The 19,960-nt window shown below is 36.6% G+C and overlaps 3 protein-coding genes and 1 long non-coding RNA gene across 5 annotated transcripts in view; 1 reads left to right on the top strand and 3 right to left on the bottom strand.

The window, feature by feature from the left end:
• Nucleotides 1-8,118, top strand: part of LOC106951411 (periostin) — a 24,596-nt gene extending 16,478 nt beyond the window's left edge. The window contains exons 12-23 of the mRNA XM_015038944.1: nucleotides 953-1,083; nucleotides 1,175-1,305; nucleotides 2,577-2,679; nucleotides 2,774-2,841; nucleotides 2,937-2,982; nucleotides 3,061-3,093; nucleotides 5,194-5,409; nucleotides 5,533-5,571; nucleotides 6,265-6,309; nucleotides 6,424-6,510; nucleotides 6,588-6,623; nucleotides 6,751-8,118. Of these exons, the coding sequence (XP_014894430.1) occupies nucleotides 953-1,083; nucleotides 1,175-1,305; nucleotides 2,577-2,679; nucleotides 2,774-2,841; nucleotides 2,937-2,982; nucleotides 3,061-3,093; nucleotides 5,194-5,409; nucleotides 5,533-5,571; nucleotides 6,265-6,309; nucleotides 6,424-6,510; nucleotides 6,588-6,623; nucleotides 6,751-6,806 (991 nt within the window). The 3' untranslated portion in view covers nucleotides 6,807-8,118. The remainder of the gene's footprint in view (nucleotides 1-952; nucleotides 1,084-1,174; nucleotides 1,306-2,576; nucleotides 2,680-2,773; nucleotides 2,842-2,936; nucleotides 2,983-3,060; nucleotides 3,094-5,193; nucleotides 5,410-5,532; nucleotides 5,572-6,264; nucleotides 6,310-6,423; nucleotides 6,511-6,587; nucleotides 6,624-6,750) is intronic.
• Nucleotides 1,330-2,568, bottom strand: LOC106951414 (uncharacterized). Its single transcript, XR_001425813.1, has 2 exons — nucleotides 2,156-2,568; nucleotides 1,330-2,097 (listed from the first exon to the last, which is right to left on the bottom strand). It is a non-coding gene; the product is annotated as an uncharacterized LOC106951414 (long non-coding RNA).
• Nucleotides 8,119-10,426: 2,308 nt separating the features above from the next.
• LOC106951413 (UDP-glucuronosyltransferase 2C1-like) lies at nucleotides 10,427-17,295 on the bottom strand. 2 transcript variants are annotated; one of them, XM_015038948.1, is made up of 5 exons: nucleotides 17,082-17,295; nucleotides 16,624-16,737; nucleotides 16,170-16,465; nucleotides 13,662-14,375; nucleotides 10,427-12,307 (listed from the first exon to the last, which is right to left on the bottom strand). In XM_015038948.1, exons 3-5 carry the CDS (start codon nucleotides 16,458-16,460, stop codon nucleotides 11,723-11,725), a joined length of 1,590 nt encoding a protein of 529 aa, XP_014894434.1. In that variant the 5' UTR covers nucleotides 16,461-16,465; nucleotides 16,624-16,737; nucleotides 17,082-17,295; the 3' UTR covers nucleotides 10,427-11,722. The 2 variants fall into 2 exon arrangements, with proteins under 2 accessions (XP_014894434.1, XP_014894433.1); XM_015038947.1 differs by lacking the exon at nucleotides 17,082-17,295 and having other exon boundaries at nucleotides 16,624-16,790.
• A 476-nt stretch (nucleotides 17,296-17,771) lies between these two features.
• The window catches only part of LOC106951412 (UDP-glucuronosyltransferase 2C1-like), a 15,580-nt gene continuing 13,391 nt past the window's right edge, over nucleotides 17,772-19,960 (bottom strand). Inside the window, exon 4 of the mRNA XM_015038946.1 lies at nucleotides 17,772-18,729. Within this exon, the coding sequence (XP_014894432.1) occupies nucleotides 18,148-18,729 (582 nt within the window). The 3' untranslated portion in view covers nucleotides 17,772-18,147. The remainder of the gene's footprint in view (nucleotides 18,730-19,960) is intronic.

The raw sequence follows: 19,960 nt of genomic DNA, 5'->3' as shown, positions 1-19,960 counted from the left end.
AAAGACTGCAACCACAAATTAAATTCAGCAAACAAAAGAAAAGATGCAAACAAAAAGTGCTGAAAACGGAAGTGCTCCAGACCACTAGAGGGAGTCGAACAAAAACAGCTGCGTCCAAATTTAGGGTCTGCATCCTTTAAAACGGGTGTTCAGAAAAGCATAAATGGCGGCACAATTATTTTTGCTGTATTCCACTTAAAATTACTCAAACTGATTTTTTACAAAGTTTTTAGGCGACTATGTAGATGTATAGATCTGAAATATCTGCTCAGTAAATCACTTAATTACAATATTGTTCCAACGTTTTCGGAGTTGTCTGCTCCCGCTGCATTAACAGCCAGCTCCCCTCGCCTGCTGTCAGCTGGCCGAGCGCTCCAGGTTCGGTACACCGAGAGAGAACCCATGTCTCCCGCCAAATCGTTTTTAAAAACTCCCAATAGTTTTCCCCTATGAGTGGAGGTGAAACACATTAAGTCTGGTAATAGCTGTAAATATTTTTGGTTCACTAAAGTAATGTATTTATTCATTCAATATCCTGCAGTACTGATTGAGGCATCTTCTGCTGTTTTGGTCGAGCAAAGCAGGAGGGACTTTTGTTTGCGTCTCTTTTTTGTTTGCTTAATTTCATTTGCTTTTTGTCTGCGTCTCTTTTTTTTTATTTTTTGTTTTGTTTGCTGGATTTCATCTGTTTGCATCTCTCTTTTTTTGTTTGCATGTTTTCTCTGTTGCTGAGCATTTGCACCTGTCGGTCACCGTACTTAGCAGCTCACATGTTCTTCATTTGCCTTCACTGATTGTAAATTTTAAAATGGTAACATAATTTCTGTTGAATGCTCATGATCCTTAATTCCTGTTTTGTTTTTTTGTTTTTAAATTAACATTTTAAATGTTTTTTGTTTGTTTGTTTGTTCTTTCTTTCTGTTCTCCCACTGACAAATAATGGCAATGGCAGGATTTTCTTGTCACTAATGGAAACAGCTGGTCTGGAAGATCTGCTGAAGCAGAATGGCTCCTACACAATCTTTGCACCAACTGACGAGGCATTTGAAGCCCTTGGTGCAGATGACTTGGATTTGCTTAAAGGTTAGTATCCATCAAAACCCCACCGCGATTTTAGTAGCTCAGGTATGCACTTGAGTAATCAAATCAAAATCGTCTGTGTCGTCATTGGCAGGTGATGTAAAGGCTTTGAGAAACATTCTTCTCTACCACTTCAGTGAGGGCATCATCATCAATGGAGGACTAGAAGCTAAAGTGACTAATCTATTGAAAACTCTGCAAGGCAAACCCCTCCAACTTAAATCTGTAAGAGCTTTTTCATTTCTTCTACATCCTCAACTCAAAAAAGCAGAAATTGAATGAACACATCCATCTGTCATCAATTAAGTGGTCATTTTGAAACCTTTTTTTTTTTTTTTTTGGAACATGCCCAAAAGTCTTCACAAGAAGGCATCCTAATTAGATGCCCAAATCTACCTCTTCAGTGAGGGTTGACTCCTTTCGAGTAGCAGATCCTAATGAAGCTCCTGACCAAACACAGCCACCTTGTGTAAAAAGCTAATTTCAGCTTCTTGTAGCCGGAATCTTGTTCTTTTATTCATGATCTATAGGTTACCTCGAGTGACCTCGAGGCAAGAGTCTGAACTGAGACAGATAAGTAAATTTACAGCTTGCTTTTGGGCTCAGTATTTCTTTTTCATCACAACAAACCGAAGAAGAAGACACATTTCTCCAGATAACATTCTAATCAATCTGCCATTCTCTGGTTCCACAGCAAGATGTTTCATCCCCTCCAGTGGCATCAGAGACTGAGTTCTGATCTGGAGGGGAAAATCTTTTTTTTTTCCTATCGATCCAATTCATTTTGTTTTCTACACTTGACCACATATTTTCAGAACTTTAAAACTGTACATGTAAGATCCTAAAACAAGTTCAAAATCTGCTTTCAAATGGATTTAGTGGCACATATGCAACACAAATGTCACCAAAAAAAAATCTAAACGTACTTCCAACTTCTGGTAAATTGCATGCACAAGCATCTCTTGAATGAAATATGTTAAAGATAAAACAAAGGTTGAGTGTTTTTTAACACTCAACCTTTGTTGAGTGTTAAAAAGATGAAACAAAGGTTGAGTGTTTTTTTTTAACACTGAACCTTTGTTTTACCTTTAACTACCTTTACTGTTTCTTCATAAACATGCTTTTGTCATTGTGTAATTAAATTTTATGGTCACACATTCTGGGAATTTGAGTTTTGGATTCAACTTTTTTTCAACTATCTCATTTTAAACTCACATCAGAGAGGCCTATATGAAAACTGCTTCAAGGCTAAACAATATGCTGTGGAGAACAGCCAAGGGTAATAAAGCATAATATCTTATCTTAAACATCAATGCAAATTCTTTACCTTCACTCCTCATGTCTACCTCCCTTTGAGCCTCTACCTGCCTCAGCTTGTTTATTTTTGGGGTCGGCTACAATGAAGTGTTGCGATATTTTGGTTTTCTAATACATTTCTCTTTCAAAATTATAAAAAAAAGGCATATTCTCAAGGTTTTTTTCTCTTTCCCCCAAAGGAAAATAATTCTATCCGTGTCAACTCAGTGGAGATTCCCAAGAGTGATCTGATGGCTACAAATGGTGTGGTCCATGTGGTGAAAAATGTTCTCTACCCAGCAGGTAAGAAATGGCATGCAACACCCCATCATGTGTGTTCGAGTGGCATAATATACATATTGCATAATCAAGAAGATATGTTGCATGTCATGTATAGACCTACCTGTGGGCCGTCAGGACCTCCTGTTGGTGCTGCAAAAGCTGATTAAGTATATTGAAATAAAGGTATTGGAACAACAACAAAAAAAAAAAACAATCATGATTAAAAGAGAAAAGTACTCTGTTTAGTATATCATCTGTTTGTGCTTTTTGTTCTTTAGTTTGTTTCTGGATTTACTTACGCTGAGATCCCACTCACCTTTATTAGTAGGTGTTCCTTTTTTTTCCCTTAATGCAGTAAGATGAGTAAAAATAGAAGCTAAAACTGATTTTACTACTTTACAGAACGGATCATCACAACTACTCGTTACATTAAAGGTAAGACAACAACACTGTTAAAAGATAGAGACCAGCTTTGTTGTGGAGTCCCTGCAGGCTCTATTGGCATAAATGTTGTTTAATGAATAATAACTATAGAAATCCATTATGAAGCAAGACGAAGCTCATTAGTACATTAAAACTATTGTCTGGTCCTGCTTTTTTTTCCCTCCACTCTCATTATCATTTAAGCCTGCTTGGGTCAGTTGGTATTTCTAAAATGAGGTAGTAAGGGTTTAAAGTCATAGACCATGAAGGTCATGTGGAAGTCGTTTCCTCATTTAAACTGAGCCAATACAAATCGCATAGAGCGTTAAAATTATTATGAATCAGAAAAAAAAAAGTTTTCATAAGTAATTGGGCTTCAATTCAAACTCAGATATCTTAAACTCCCAAGGTTTGCATTTGAAGAATTTGAAAGTTGATGACGCAGAGGAAAAAGAATGTAACTGACTTGATAAGACCTTGACGCCTTCTCCCTGCTGTATTCAGCTGAATTGCACTTCTTCTTGCCAACATACTTTATCATGCTAAAAGTATTATGATTCAGTTTCTGAAAAACTATTCCAGTGTTTATATGACGAACATTATTAGTCTGAATTAGATTTAAGGAATTCTACTTCTCAAAAAACTGATCAGACATAACTGAAATCAAATAATTTCTAGGTTTGTTGAAATCCTTAAATAAATTCACAGTCACTTTACAAGTCAAAACGTATCTGAGTCTCACATTTCAGCAACAAGGTAGTTCAAAGCGTTACATCTGCCCCAACTAATCTTGAACTATTTTGGAAAGACAATTGGGTAAAACGTTCTGTCTCTTCTGGAAATATTTTAGAGACATTTCTTAAAAGCCCTGCAGCTGCTTCGGTATTGTTTCAGCCAGGCTGCATATGTGGTTGCAAGTGAAATGATCAAAACCATAAACACAGAAAAAAAAAACAACCCAAAATCCTGACAACTCTCCATTATTCTATGTAAAAAGTTTTAGAAAAACACGCCTCCTTTTTTTCCACCTCAGCATTAGGCTCCACAGTAACCGAGGTCTGTGGTTGTATCATAACAAACAGTGAAAAAAAAAAGTGGTGATAAACACTTTCACCAGCCATTTTAATACTTTGTTGCCAATATCACGTTCAGTGTTGCAACAGTATTATATGCACAAAGGTAAACAGCCAAAGTTTGAAGAGTAAATTACCTTCTCACTTTATGACTTAATTTCAAAGAGCAGATATTACTCTGGCTTTGAGTCTAAATGTAGGCCAAAAGGCCCCAGGCCACAGATTAGAAGGCAGTTGTAATTCTTTTTATGGCCCTTATAAATATTGTCAGATAAAACATAGTCATAGGTTTGAAATAGGCTTCTGGCAGATGTTCTTTTTTTGTCATATTATTTTCAAATCTTCGTAAAAAGAAAATTAAAAGCATGCATTTTGGAAAGTACTGAAATGTGTGATGTATGTTATAAAACTAATGCAAATTGGTTTCTAAAATGCAAGTAGCTGACTTTTAATAAGTCTGCATGATTGGATCTGGAGTAGTACGGGCTGAAGGGAGGCTTTCCAATCTTTGTACTGCCAAATCAGTTATTGTCATCTTGGTCCCAGTGTAGATTCTGCCAGGCCAGCCCCTCTTTGACCTCAAGGTGTTGTCTTGGAGAGGAAGGTGTTGGACTGGGGAACCTAGAGTTAAGGAGCTGTAGACAGATGTGGGCCTCATTTGAATTAACATGGGCATTGCTTTACTCTTGTGTTGATGAAAGATCTAGGCCAAAAAGTTAAGCTTTACATTTACATAAACTTCAACTTTCACCTGATTTCACCACCAACTTACCAACTCTCACCTGTGGTCCCATGATTTGGGTTATGACAGAACTAGATTACCAACTTAGGCAGCTGGAACGAGCTTCCTTTGTATGGTGGATGTGTGGATCCACAATTTTTGGTCGACTCAAAATGCTTTTATTTAACAGGTACAACTTAATCCACTGCAAAAAGCAGAATAAAAAAATTATATATAAACAGTTTTAAAGCTATATTTTATGGTAAGAAATGCCTTTGCAACATTTATAAACATAACTTTTAACATGTTTCTTTTTAGTACCAGAAACAGAAACGGTGATCATTGAAGAAAAACAACCTTCGATTAAAACAGTTACCACAGTCATTGAAGGGAAGCCAAGCATCAAACAAGTGACAAGAGTGATAAAACCAGCTGGCTCAAAGGTGGTTGCTGAGGTGGACCAGTCCACCAAAACGGTAACCAGGGTCATCGGCCGACAGCCTTCCATGAGCAAGGTCACAAGAATTATCGGAGGTAAGTTAAAAAATATGTGCATTTGGAAAATGTATTCATCTGTTGTGTTGTGGGTCCAAAACAACCAAGGAAGTATGAAAAGCAACAAGCTGATCACTTGTGATCTCATGTGTTTTAATGCAGGTGGAGAAGGCAGAACTAGTAGGAGGAGGACAGAAACAAGTAGGTTGCTCTAAAATGTTGAATCCTTTCCAGAGGGCCTTAAGCCTCGATTTAAGACTGTGTCTCTTTCAGCAAAAACACTCTCTGTCTTGTTAAACTATGAAAGCATCATTGACAGTTACTGCAGAGCTCAATGGAAGGTGTTGCTCCAAAGTTTAGAAAGACCAACTCTCAAGCATCTAGGCAAAACGGAAGATGTATGTAGAGCTGTGTCTACTGTTTCATGGCACTGCATGTCTGAAAATAATAAAAAGAAATAGCACCATGCTTGGCAAAATGCAAAAAGCATATCAGCACAAACACACGGACCATCTGTTGAGCAAGGTGGCAAATAATGAATGATGATGAGGCCGTGTCTATGTTGCCATGGCCCCTGGACACCTAGCAGTCACTAGTCTGCTCATGACTTTGTCTGTATGACAAAAATAAATATACAATCATCTCTTTGAAAGCTGAAGCCTGACGTGAAATGGGTCTAATATTAGTATTAGATTCCAAACTTAGCTGCATATCTAAAACAAAATGGCTACAAAGCCTGTCAAAATTCAGTCCTCAACTAGACTGAAATGCTAAAATGAGTGAGGAGATTTTAGCCTAAAAGAACCAAAGGAATAATGGGAAGCAAATTCAGTCAATAGAGATTCAAAACTGTTAAATGACACCCAACCTTCTTCTCCCATCCTAATCTTAAAGGTGAAACCACAATCACCACGGTGAACGAGCCTCAGATCATTGCGGGTAAGAAGTCTGCACATTAAGGCATAAAAACGGTTGAGTTTAAGAAGACTCGACGAAGTCAATATCAATGCATGTCCAGTGACTATCTTTAAAGAGGTTTGTTTGCACATTCAGTCCCAGATTTGTCTAAGATCACCAGCTTTGGTGATAACCCAGCTCTGCTAAATGAAGAATCTGGGAAAATCACCAGACTCATTCAAGGTGAAATCCCTTACCTGCAAATCTGTAAAGATTTAGCAATGTATCAGCATGACTGAAAAAGCTGTTTCCTTTTACAGAGGGCGGAGGATTTTCTGCAGCTAAGAAGCCACCAAGTAAGAGCCTGGATAGAAATATAAAGCCTTAACCTGCAATTAATTTGTTCTGTAGCCTAATTTAACCGTTTCCCATTTGTTCTCCATCACAAACCCGGTATAATTAGTCCTGTTTTATCTTTCACAGCTGGAGTAAGAAGAAGAGCAAGGCTGGTCAAACGTCATTACAAACCAAAGGAGTGATGTGAAACAGAAAGAATGCATGATCAGTGCTCCTGGTTGAGTTCTGGTGTAACTGTGGACTAATTCAAATTAATCGAGTGAATCAAGCAATTTATTTGTCTTAACATCATCTAAGCCGATCTCTGTGTGGTAGGAATGATGTGTTTTAGTTTTGTAATGAAATTAAAATACTTTTCATGTGAATGTTGCGTCTTAAAGCCAAAATTTTATAGTGGAATAAATGGGGGATGAAAAATGAGACATTTTACAAATGATCCTTTAAAGTTTTTATGTTGTGAAGACATTTCTTAGGAAGACTTTTGGGAGGTTTGCAATGAGTTTTTGTATAAAATTATGCTTCTAATATTACGACAAACGGTGTTTTAATATCACTATGCTGTTATTCAAGTGGTAGTGAAAAATAAATTGGATATTTTTTTTCTCAGTTTTCAAGAAACCTTTTGTTTTGGAAAATTAAACTTTCTCTTTGTCCCGAATATAAGTTTCTACCATGTTTGCATCTAACATTTACAATGTTGCTGAAAAAAAAATACATTTGTAAATACATATGAAATAGACTTTGTTTCATTTGTTTTTCATATTGCTGAGATATTACCTGAAATACTTAACAATAGAGGATATTGTCCTCTAATGAAAAGTTAGATGTCACCAAGAAAGTTATGTCATTTGCCAAGAATGTTTCAGTTACCAGTGCTTAAAAAGATACCAGTGATTATAGCATTTACTTATTGTGGATTTATTTATTTAAATTTTGGGTCAGTTTTATAATTGCTGTTAAATTATGTCAATGTTGTTTTAAAAGTTATTTGTGGAATGGAAATAGTTTCAGATATGGAGCTGGTCATCTCAGAATATATTTGGAATTATTTGACATCTATGTTTTAGTGACTTGATCCTTCTGTAGTAAGTCCGATTAGTAACCTAAACTGCTTATAGGAAGCATGATAGATTTTTAATAGCTTGATAACAAAAAGCTTCAAATCATCGAATTTCTGCCTCATGCAGAATTAAATGGAGTAGGCCACGCCCACTTCAGCCTCTTCGTGTTGCGCGTGTCAAATAACTCCACTGTTTGCACATTTTTAAAAGTCGTTTAAGAAAATGTTTTATTGTCTGGTGTCTGTCTCCAGCCCAGTCAACAATATGCCTGAAGAATTACAACATTAGCTTTACTGCTTAAAAGATTTATAATCATATAAATCCTGGAGCAAAATACATGACATATCTCCAGTTACACAGAATTGTCGAGACACTTTAGTTCCACAGTTGTCTTTGCAACTGTCCCAATCACACCATAAACATGCAACCATAATGAAGAGATGTCACACATCCGAGCCAAAACATGCTTATGCCAAAATCTATCTCATAGACTTCATCTAAAGGATGTATTAAAATTGTTTTGTAAGTGGAGAGAGGGGCCATTTTGTCATTCCATTTTATAGGAACAGAGAGCAAAACTACCAAGTAAATCTGGAACCTGGAAGTCTGGCCATGATATGTTGTTTTTTGCTGACCCTGTGTAATCCCATGTTTATTATTAAAAACCTCACCAGCAACCCATTGCACTTTTATAAGAATTTCACTATTCACAGCAGTGACAAGTGACATCTTAATGAGAGAGCATTGTGACAGGTGTCCCTGTAACAATATAGCTACACATGTAATATAGGTGATGAACAAGCAGTCATACTGAGTGCAATTTCCATTGGAAGAAATGTATTGTTTTTATTTATTTTATTTTTTTTACGACCACAAGGTACATGAGTGTGCAGTATGCATTATGGTCCGCCAGTTCTCAGAGACATTGCAATCCGTCTCCCAGAATCTGATCCAAAGATTTCATACATTCCTTTTTCTCCAAGTACAATTCCAGAAAACTACGCTGTTTGTTCTTCAACTCTAAATTAAAACCAGCCAACCATAGCAGCAAATCAAAAATTTATAGAGCCTGAGGGGAGTCTCTGCTGAGACAAGAGCAAAGTCCCATCCAGATTTACTCTATGATGGATGAACTGTGACTGAAAAGGATTTCCAAATAATCTCAAATGCACGACTTGTGTAAATCGAAAACAGGGGGATTAATTTAATGTGGTGTGTTTGGTCGAAAGAGATCAAGAAACACACCCCATCATGCTTGATGCAAATAAACTATTATTTGCTCTGATATATACATAAAAAGACCATAATGACAATTATTTATAATTCTGCTTAAATTCACTGATTAAGGATTTCTAATTACTTTTAAATTTCCTAGTTACTTATGAATAACTAAGTGCTAATATATACAAGCCTTTGAAAATGCACTATTCCTAGTAGTACAATACTAGGAATAGTACAATATTGATAGTATTGTACTTATATATATATTTATATGTATATTTATATATATATATATATATATATATATATATATAGATAGATAGATAGATAGATAGATAGATAGATAGATAGATAGATAGATAGATAGATAGATAGATAGATAGATAGATAGATAACAATTCCCTTCTCACCCTCCGCGGGTGGTCTCTTTCATCCTCTGAGCTCGGGTCCTCTACCAGAGGTTCTGCGCAGTATCTTGGCTGTACCTAGAACTGCACATTTCTATGTTGTTCCTATATATATATATATATATATATATATATATATATATATATAGTTAAATTGTTAATTTATACATAGTTAATTTATACATAGTTTTTTTCCCCACAATAAAGCAAAGTTTAATGGATTGAATTTAATTTAAGATGATTGTCCAAAAGTTTATAGAACCTATGCAGTCAGTATTGTCGCCCCAAGAGAGGGCAGTTACATTTACTACATATCGGATCCCTTTGTGTGTTTGAGAAGAAAATTTGTCTGGGAAAATTTCCCATTACTCAACTATGTTGATGTTTGCCAACTCTGAACAGACAGCAACATCTGCCTACACAAAATCTATAGAGTAGGCTTTATTGTGCAGATGAGTGAAACCATTTGTGCTTCTGACAAGTATTGGTTCAGAGAGAGAAGGGAATGTGATCTATGTCTGTAGAGAGAATGATATCATGCCTTGGAGAAGCCCTTTGGGAACTTCAAGTCTGATGGTGTTTGTGTGAAGCTCCTCATAAAAGATTGTGTGTTTTAATTTCACAAGATAATTAAAGCTACTCATTTTTATATGGTAAGGTTAAAGAAAAGGGATGAGTCTTCATCAGAACATACACAACAGAGGTGAAGTAATAAAGTTCGGCTTTGGTAATTAGTCATTAGCAAAACGATAGGTTGAACAGAAGACTCAATGCATGTCAAAATAAACTGGATACAGCCTTCTAGACAGAGTAAAGACCTCTAAAAGACTTATAAAAACTTTCATTGACACAATTGGTCCAAGAAGGTGTTTTAGTTTCACAAGGTGAGATTGTCTGACAAAGGTATACTTTTAGTGCATAGGTAATAAATGCATAGAACAGCTATTAAGTCTAATCTGAAATAGATAAAAAATTGCAGTTTTGATTCTACTATTGCATGATTTATTGAAAAAAGATTAACTGCAAACTTAAAAAGTTTGAGTAAATTCAAGTATGTTCCATGATCCCTGTATACAGAATATGTAAACAATTCTCATTAAGGAGTGAGCTTTATTTCCATTATTGTAATATGAAGTTAGCATAAATATAGGTAAACTTAAAACAGTCACATGTTCAGGCTTTCTGAATTGAATACAATACAATACAATACAATACAATACAATACAATACAATTTGAAATGTTCCATCTTAATTTTATTGTTTCATAATATGACAAAGTTAAAGCATTGATAACTTTGTCATATTGTTTTCTGATTACAGCCAGAAATTTAGAGATATTATTTGATGACTAAACAAAAGGCAGTGGATTATTGTGAAAAAACACAGTTTTAAAACCTAAAAGCCTAGTAAAGTATACCATAAGGTTGTAGCTTTAATGTAATAAAATATAACAAAGTTAAACAGGCATGAATCCTATAAAGAGGTTGTACATATGTTTTTTTTTTTTCCCCCATTTAACTTATATCTTTTCTTGTTTGGAGATTATTTCCCTTTAGCATTCACACAGTTGTAAGTGGGTGTAGTTTTTTTTTTTTTCAGAGCTCTATAGAAAAGAGCTTTCCACAGAAACATGATCTCATTAGACTACAATGACAGAAAAGATTTTCCAAGTCAACGGAAACAAGACAGAGACAGGAAAAGAGCCAGAGCCGAGAACAGGCTGAGTGAGGCAGATTAGGACGAACCAGATAAGGACTGTGTGCTTCCTCTTACTCTTACTCTGATTTGTTCTGTGTAAACTTAGGCTAATCCTGCTGCAGATGTTAAAGTCTTTTGGTTATATAGAGAACTTTTCTTCAAACTACAATACATAATGTTATATTAGAAGAATGAAGAAAGAAGATTGAGAGACAGCTTTTAGCCAAGAAATTCAAACCACTTTGTGTTAAAAGTATTGTTGACTAGTTGAGAAACTTTAATTCCCCTGAATTGTCTAGTGGCATTTTCACATCAGTCGAATTTTCAAACAAATCATGAAAGTACAACATGGCAAACCCATTTAAAATAATTTCTTACATGTGCAAAAATTAGGTCAAGACTTTCTATCAGGTACTATAGGTACTCCAGACAGCAAAGTAAGAACTCGCTGTCAGGTTTCCTGCCATCTGTGTATCATAGCTGGAATCAAACATCCAACTTTTACAAGTCATGAGGATCAGTGACACGCAGAATATTATCACTAGTTTATTCCTACTAAACCAGTGAGATCATAATTCCTTGACAGATGTAGTTTTATTTAGAAAATGCTCTTTATGTTGGCACTGTGGGGCATTGGAAAAGAGATAATGCATTTGTCCAAATAAAGCAATTTTGGACAATTCTTATTTTTCTGAGCAAGGTTGACTGAAGTTAACTCTGTTTGGTTTTTGTCCTCTTCTTTCTTCTACAGCAAAGAAATTTTGCGATGGCAAAAATAGAAAAGAGGGGCAAAGTCACTGCTGTCACCAAGAAAATTAGAACATCAAAACAATAGTATGAGTACCAAGGCATCCCATAAGCCTCTGTGCGCAAGTGAGGGGCTCCTTTGTGGCGCATCACATACTCCACCCAGAAAGTAGCCTGATCCATGGGTGGCGTTGGCTGATCTCTGTGCAAGCTTGAAAGTCTTTGCATGTTTTCCCGGTAGCTGACTTTGTGGAGCAGTTCCTTAATAGTCTTCTCAAACGTGTGACCATTTACATCAGCTAGTTGAATAATCTTTGCTGCTCCTCTTTCCTGCAAACGCAGGAGATTGTCATACTGGTCAAAGAACAAGGGTATGCCAAGCACAGGGACTCCATAGTAAATGGCTTCCTGGACTCCATTTGTTCCCCCATGAGCTACGAAGACTTTGATCTGCGGGTGGCCAAGGAGGTCCTTTTGTGGCATCCAGTCCACTATTAGAGTGTTGTTGCCCAAAGTAGAGGGATGATCACCTTTGTGCCTCCAAATCACCTGATAATAAAAGGCACACACAATGTAAATGTTCAGTGAAGGCCAAAATTTGCACAATACTGTACAAGTGTAGCATGGGTAATGCTGTAATCTTCAGGGCAAATATACAGAAATATAAAACCTGTTAATATTGTTTGGAAATCAGCCATTCCATTTTTTTTTAAAACAGCAAAGTAATTTCAAATGTCTTTTTCTTTTTACAACACAACATATTCCATGTCTGGAAAACCCAGGAAGGGAGCACCATATGGATGATGGTACTTAATGTTTTCTGGGTTTCCATTGTCTAATTGTTGTACATATGACATTTCAGGATAACAAAGATAAAAAAAATAATAATAATAAAATACAACAAATGCAAATGTGACTGTAGAAAAAGATGGCATGAGTATTTTCCTATGAATATCTTCTATACAGACAAGAGTGGGGAGATCTGTGGGAATAAATAGGTAAGGAGGACAGACCAATGAGTTCCTCACAGTTATTGTTTGTGAGCATGAATTTGATCTTGTAAGACAGAACTTTCTTTAAGAGTAGCTTTTACTGTAAGTATTTTCTGGCAGATCAAAATGTCTACTGATGGCTATAGATCCTCTCCAATCCGTAAATGCTGTTGGGACAAAACATTTTCTCTGTCAGAGCCAAACAAACATGAGAGTGCTCAAATGCCACTGTGGTCTTAGTGTGTAAGACCACAAATGGAGGATTTTAACTTTCTCCTTATCAACGACTTGTAAAGTTATTAGTTGTATGCTGGAGAGGGAAATCTACATGTAAATGGAGATATAGAGTCTAATAGAAGTTTTCTCAGTAGAAAACTGAAGGAGCTGGCAGCTGGATAACTGAAGGATTAGATCATCACAAGTACAACATTGATGGGAGTCTGGAAAATAGAGAGATGACCATTGCATAATTTAAAGATAAATTGCAAGTTAGTTTTTAAACCGGTGTGGTGACACAGCTGTTGGATAGGACATGCTAACAATTGCCTGTGCAAAACAGTGCAGCAATTCTTATTAGAACTGGAGAAAAAGTATAAGTTAATGCAGAAGGAATATAGAATTTGTTTTTTTTTTGGCAAAATGGTCATTCATCATCGTGCTGAATTACAACAGAAAGCGTTTAAATTATTGGGTAGGAGCTAGTTTTCCTGATCTCCAAAACAATGCTCTCATATAGCATTTCTCCTGATTTCCTCCTCCTCACTGTTATAAATCTCTGTATGAAACTTCACACTCAAACTTGATCAGAAGAATTTATTATTTAATAACTGGTGTCTGTTTTTATGGATATTTTCCATGACCTGATCCTAAAACAACTCAAAACCTAAATATGAAAAAGATCATTTTTTTACCTTTTGGGGCATCTTGGCAAAAACACTGGCAATTTCATCCGCAACCTCTTTGGGTAAGGCGTTAACAAAAGTTCCCAGAGTCATGATGATGACTCCATGCTCCCCAGCACTCTGAACAAACTCCTCCAGGTCCGCTGGTAGAGGCTGTGCAGGTTTACACTGGAACCCTCCAATGTAGACAACATTTGGCATTGTTGGCCGAGGAAACTCAAAAACGAAATCTGACCTGAACAGCCAAATGTCAGCACCTTGAAGCAGTGAGACAATGTCACACCCACCCTCGATGTATTTATTGCACAAATTATCATAGATAGGTCCCACAAGAAACTTTTCCTGGAATTTTATGATACTGTAGAAAAAAAAGTTTTTCACCCTCTGGATAAAATCCATTTTGTCGGTTAAGCCAGATCCAGGCACTGGGATGTATGAGAGGGGTGAAGGTGCCAAAATAAAGTGACCTTCTCCACTTGTAATCCAGCGAACATTAAGGACTAAAGGCAGTTCAAGATATTTAGCTAACACGAGCCCTGGACCCATGGCTGGATCAGCAAGAACCAAATCATATTGGGACTCTTTTAGGTTTTTGACCAAAATCGGATTCTGAAAAATCTGAATTGTAGCATTACACCACACCAAATGGGCTTGAGTAATCATAGAAAGGAAATCCTTGGTAAGCTTCAAGAAAGTCAAAAGTGAAGCCCCTTCTCGCTGTGCCTAAAGAAAATTGTGAAACAGAAAAACGTGGTTAAAAGCATGACTTCATGAAACACATTTAAGAACAAAAAGTTTAGATTTGCCAATTCAAATGCAAGGTTCATGCGAAATAAATATTGTGATGAAAAAACAAAGGATCTAACCATTAAAACATTTCAACCATTTTTTTTATTTCCTTTATTAAACCAGGTAAACCCCATTGAGATCTAGATCTCATTTTCAAGAGGGACCTCGGCAATTAACATGGCACATTATATCCTCTGCAATTTAAATAAAAAACAAGCTAATCTAGAGTGAAAAATTAAAAAGAAAATACTTGCAACAACGTAATAGCCAACATCTGCAATCCCCTGTGCTTTTAATGTGTTGTAACCATCATTTAATTTAATTGGAGCATTCTGTCTATTTTTGTACATATGTTGCATTAATTATAGAAAATCTGAAAAAACTGTTCTGTTTCTTTCAGATCGACAAGAAAGTCCAAGTAGGATTTTCTTGACACTTTTTTATTTAAATTTCTTAACTAAAGAAATTTAGTTTGCAGGGAGGTTTCGAAGCCTAAAGGATGCATAAGTATTGGTTGAAATAGAGGTAGAAAAACAAGATTAATGATGCTGAATGTTTCTTCATAAATTCTGTATGCTGATTGATATGTATTACATGGTTATTTTTGTATATCAGTCGGTCATATTTGTACTTTCGTTTACATTTGTTCTTTGTTGGCTGCAAAACAAATTTTGCCTTGGAATAAAGTTCATCTTGACTTGATAATTAATTTTAAAAATATATGGAAAGTTATCAGAAAGGTTCAAAAACCTTATTGCAAGATTAGAGTGAGCAGACATGTCTGTTTAGTGTTGGAATGTTAAATGTGACGACAGTCTCTAGTATTTTTAATGCATCTTAGCGAATGAGTAAGACTAAAATAATATTTCTCTTTAAAAGAAAACATCTTGGTGTGCAAAAATTTCTCTCGGTCTTGTGGAATATTTTGTTATAATCAGATGAAACCTAACATGGGCTTTCAGTCACTATTCCAAAAGAAAGATCACCGCAAACATACTGTGCATAATGAAAACATCATAAACCCGCAGTGAAAAGATGGTGTCTACATCATGGTCTGTGGTCACATTTCTCTTCAGACGGCGTTAGATTTATCTGAAGGTGGATAAAACCATGAACAGTTTTTCTTGGAATGATCTTCAACAGATCCAGACCTTAACCTGATAAAAACCCATGAGGGCTCACAGAAAGGGCTGTGAACAGGGGATACCTTTGATAATCTGGTAGATTTAGACTGGTAGACTTGGCTTGGCAAATACTACCAAGTCAAGACAGGAGATGCTGACAGACTTTCACCAACATGAAACTGGACCAAAAGACAGTTCAGCATATCAGTAATTGTGGAATATCTCATTTTTCTCCTCCTTCAACATATGTTTGTTATTCAGCTAAACTGCACAAGATGCATTTCACGGTAAAACCAGAAAGCTCCGAAATGATTGATCAAGCTTTTATTTCTTTATATCACATTACCTTAGCATTGTATTTCCCAACCCTGGTCCTCGAGGCACATTGCCCTGCATGTCTTAGATGTTTCCCTGATTTAAGACACCTGATTCAGATGACTGCAGTTCAACAAAAGCTTATTAATCAGCCATCAATTGAAATCATGTGTGTTTGGAGCAGGGGAGCGTCTAAATCACGCAGGGCAGTGTGTATAGAGGACCAGGGTTGGGAAACACTGCCTTAGTAGGACAGGCTTTTACATGCAGTATATATATAAACACATACCCTCATATGCTCCTGTAGATATATGTCAAAAAAGTTCTCTAAACCTTCATCCATTTCAATGGTGATGGATGTGTAGAGGGGGGATTTTTCTGGAATGTACCAGCTGGTAGAAGACCTGATCACACTGATGTTGTGTCCTCTGGTATGAAGTTCTTCCAGTAGTATTTTCATATTAATCCAGTGGCTGCCATCCACAGGGAACACCAATATGTTTTCCCCATCGCAGTGTGATGTCAACAGGATTAGGTGTAAGGACATTATGACTATACCGGAGAAACGAGTCAGAGCCATGGATTCTACAATGTCCCGAACAGAAATAAATGTATTTCATTAGTACAGATACAAATCAAGTCCGGACAAAAGATTACAGCTAAAATTTGTTTAAAATGACTAGAACAACAAAAGTGATAATACACTCAGTTTCCAATTTCAGATGGTTTCTTAATTTACTTACCTAATGTTGGTAAAGACTATGACCGTCCTGAGTACCCACACTGACAGCTTGTTCAAGATAAACCAGTAGGTATTTGAGTTCAAACTCCAGCTGCAGAGACAATCTGCTCTTTCACTAGTAAATAAGGCACGCACAGTACATTGCAGTTAAGCAAGAACAGTGGTTTCATCATAGCGAATCAATGACCTCTTTCATAAGAGTATTAGAGTGAGTTATGTAAGATTAAGCTTCAGATGCAGAAGTGCACAAAAGAAAGAAGTGCATGTCAGAAGAAAGAAACAATCATTTCATAGCTGAACCAGGGAGTTATTTTAAACCAGACTTCAAATAGTGTGATTAATCATTGATTATATTGAATACACTGGAGAGTTTATGCGTGTTTGAGAAATCCTTGGTTCTCCAAAGACTGCCATTTGGGGGTGCCAAACACTTGCTCATACAAAGTGTTGTCTATTTACCCAAATCTCCACTCTTGGTGCTGCAGTTTGCTGTCGCGCTTTCTGTCCACAGAGCACACCTCGTCCGAACAGCTCCTCCAAACTAGGGACAGCAACAGTTGTCAAACACCTGGTGGAGCTCTGCATCTGCTGAGATTATCATACAAACTACTCCTTAGCCCATCGCTCCTAAGATTGACTGTAAACGGCATCATGGAGGAGCATTGTTTTGATGACGTTTTGAAGAAGGAGTGTTAGAAAGTGGAGCTTCTTAAAGAAACGGAGTCCAATTTCAAGGTGTCAAGTTGATATCCAGGGTCAAATTAATTTTAAGTTATATGTACATCATTTTCATACCAACTGAAGCTAACATAGTTACTTGATTGTGCAGAAGATGGAAATATGTGATTTGAAATGTATAAAACGGCCCTTAAGAATAAGGCTAAACGAATGCTGAGCTGGTTTTCATTGGATAAGCACTTTTACACCTTGTGATGTTATTGTCAAGATTGGGGAAGGGGCAGATAGGGAAGAGCCAAAATGCAAACAGCAACATGGCACAGTGAAAATTTATTTAAACTTAAAAACTTGACATGGACATGAGTGTTTACTCAACTAACAGACATAAAAATGCACAAGAATCCTGCACCACGCAAAGGTAAGACTAGAACCTAAAAAAAACGCGAGACAGGTGAAGAGGATTACTGATCTAAATTAACAGGGAGAATACTGAGCTGAGGAACTGAATAGGAGAAGCAGACTAGAAAGACTACAATAATAAAAGTTGACAGAAAATAAAACCTGACATCTAAAGGATAACAAAATCTGCTCTGCTAGAACATAACAGGACTGATGCATAGGAAAAATGATATCAAGGCTAGAACAGAAGACAAAGGAGACTAGAATAACAATGAATAAAGACGAGACCAGGCGTCAGAACAAGGTAAGAGAGTAATTGAATCAAAAATAATCTAATTTAAGTAAAAGATGACAATCTAAACAGAAACGGAAAATAACCTAGAGAAACAAAACATGACAAAGGGACAACTATGAACCCAAACCCACAGACAAATAACTTTAATGCAAATCAGCTTTGTTTATATTTTCTGTTCTTTCTTTTGCAAAATAGAAATCTAATTACAGCAAAAACAGAGTAGAGGACCACACCTACAGACGTCATCAAAAAGAGTAGTACATCTAAGCAATGGTATGAGTACCACGGCATCCTGTGAGCCTCTGTGCGCAGGTGAGGAGCCCCTCTGTGGCGTATCACATACTCTATCCAGAAAGTGGCCTGATCCATGGGTGGCATTGGCTGATCTCGGTGTAAACGTGACAGTCTCTGAATACTTTCCTTGTAGCTGTCTTTATGGAGCACTTCCTTAACAGCTCTCTCAAAGCTGTGACCATTAACTTCATGGAGCTGAATAATCTTTGCTGCTCCTCTTTTCTGTAGACGTAGAAGGTTGTCATGCTGGTCAAAGAACAAGGGTATGCCAAGCACAGGGACTCCATAGTAAATGGCTTCCTGGACTCCATTTGTTCCTCCATGAGCTATGAAGGCTTTTATTTGTGGGTGGCCAAGTAGATCTTTCTGTGGCATCCAGTCCATCATTAGAGTGTTGTTGCCCAGAGTAGAGGGACGCTTTCCTCTGTGCTTCCAAATCACCTAATTCAAAATGGATAAATCAAAAACATATGTAAATATTTACTATTTATATTTTAACTTGAACAGCAATTATCTTCTAAAATTGATTCTAAAATCCCTTTGAGATCATATTTTTGTTGATATGAGTATCAGCAGATACTCATATCAAGTGTGGTGAAATTATTTCACCACATTTCAATCTGGCAGGTTCATTGGACTGTAAATGTTTTTTTTTTTTTTTTTTTTTAAAGAATACTGTTTGGACTGTTGAAACAAATTTATATTCATATACTACAAAATAATATCTATTTTCTAAAGAGATATGCTAGTTTTATTCAGTGTGATTATTAATTCAGCAGGAGGGGTTTCATGTCAGTACATGTTCAGGAGCAGATTGCAGATTCCTTGCTGGGTCTCCTGTTGTTTCACAATCTGTCAGTTCAGAAAGATCTGAAAATTGGAGTGCCCATGATAATTCCCACAGGGCATTTTGAGCTACCAACTAGGAACTGAGCAGACACAAAGGTAAATCATACTCCTACCCATCTCGCTTAGCTTTGAATCGTTACTATGAAAAGGGTTTTATCTACAATAGATGTTGCTGATCAGCAACATATATCAGCAACCAATCATCTATTGGTTAAGGAGACTTTGTACCATCATAAATTACCGCTACGCCATTTGAACTCTGAAGTTGCTCTTCAAGGTTTTTGTTTAGAATCACTACAATGAAAATGGATCAAGGGGGAGAGACATTGTTTTGAATTGTTGTGGGTTTCATTGTGACATTTGCTCATCACGTCTTCTGTACGATGTGCCCCTGGGAAACTCCAATGATTCATGGATGTCTATGTAACTGTGGTAGTAGTGTTGTTAACGCTGAGTGACCACATTGAACAAGAATAAGCAATAAAATCTCCACAATAATTCAGTCCACTCCATTTATCATTTAGATCACAACTGACACAATTCTGTCTTCGTTTTTCAGCTCATACCACTTCATGGCTCTTTGATTGCCAAATGAGAAGCATCATATTTAGGACTAATGAATGAAACAATAATATTAAGATGTGATAATTAGAAATGTTACATAGAGAAAGTGAATGTACCTTTTGGGGCATCTTAGCAAAGACACTGGCAATCTCATTCACAACATCTTCTGGTAAGGCGTTAACCAAAGTTCCCAGAGTCATGATGATGACTCCATGCTCCCCAGCACTTTGAACAAACTCCTCCAGGTCCGCTGGTAGAG

The sequence above is a fragment of the Poecilia latipinna genome, unplaced genomic scaffold (assembly GCF_001443285.1).
Source record: "Poecilia latipinna isolate Pla-1442-1.1 unplaced genomic scaffold, P_latipinna-1.0 Scaffold457, whole genome shotgun sequence".
NCBI lineage: Eukaryota > Metazoa > Chordata > Actinopteri > Cyprinodontiformes > Poeciliidae > Poecilia > Poecilia latipinna.
The sequence above is the reverse complement of the archived record's forward strand: the minus strand, read 5'-3'. Positions and strand labels throughout refer to the sequence as shown.

Coding starts and splice junctions, on each gene's coding strand:
- LOC106951413 (XM_015038948.1), bottom strand. CDS start 16,460: ATGGCTCTGACTCGTTTCTCCGGTATAGTCATAATGTCCTTACACCTA. Junction 14,376..16,169: donor ATCTACAGGAGCATATGAGG/GTATGTGTTTAT, acceptor AATTTTCTTTAG/GCACAGCGAGAAGGGGCTTC. Junction 12,308..13,661: donor TTGCCAAGATGCCCCAAAAG/GTAAAAAAATGA, acceptor TTTTATTATCAG/GTGATTTGGAGGCACAAAGG.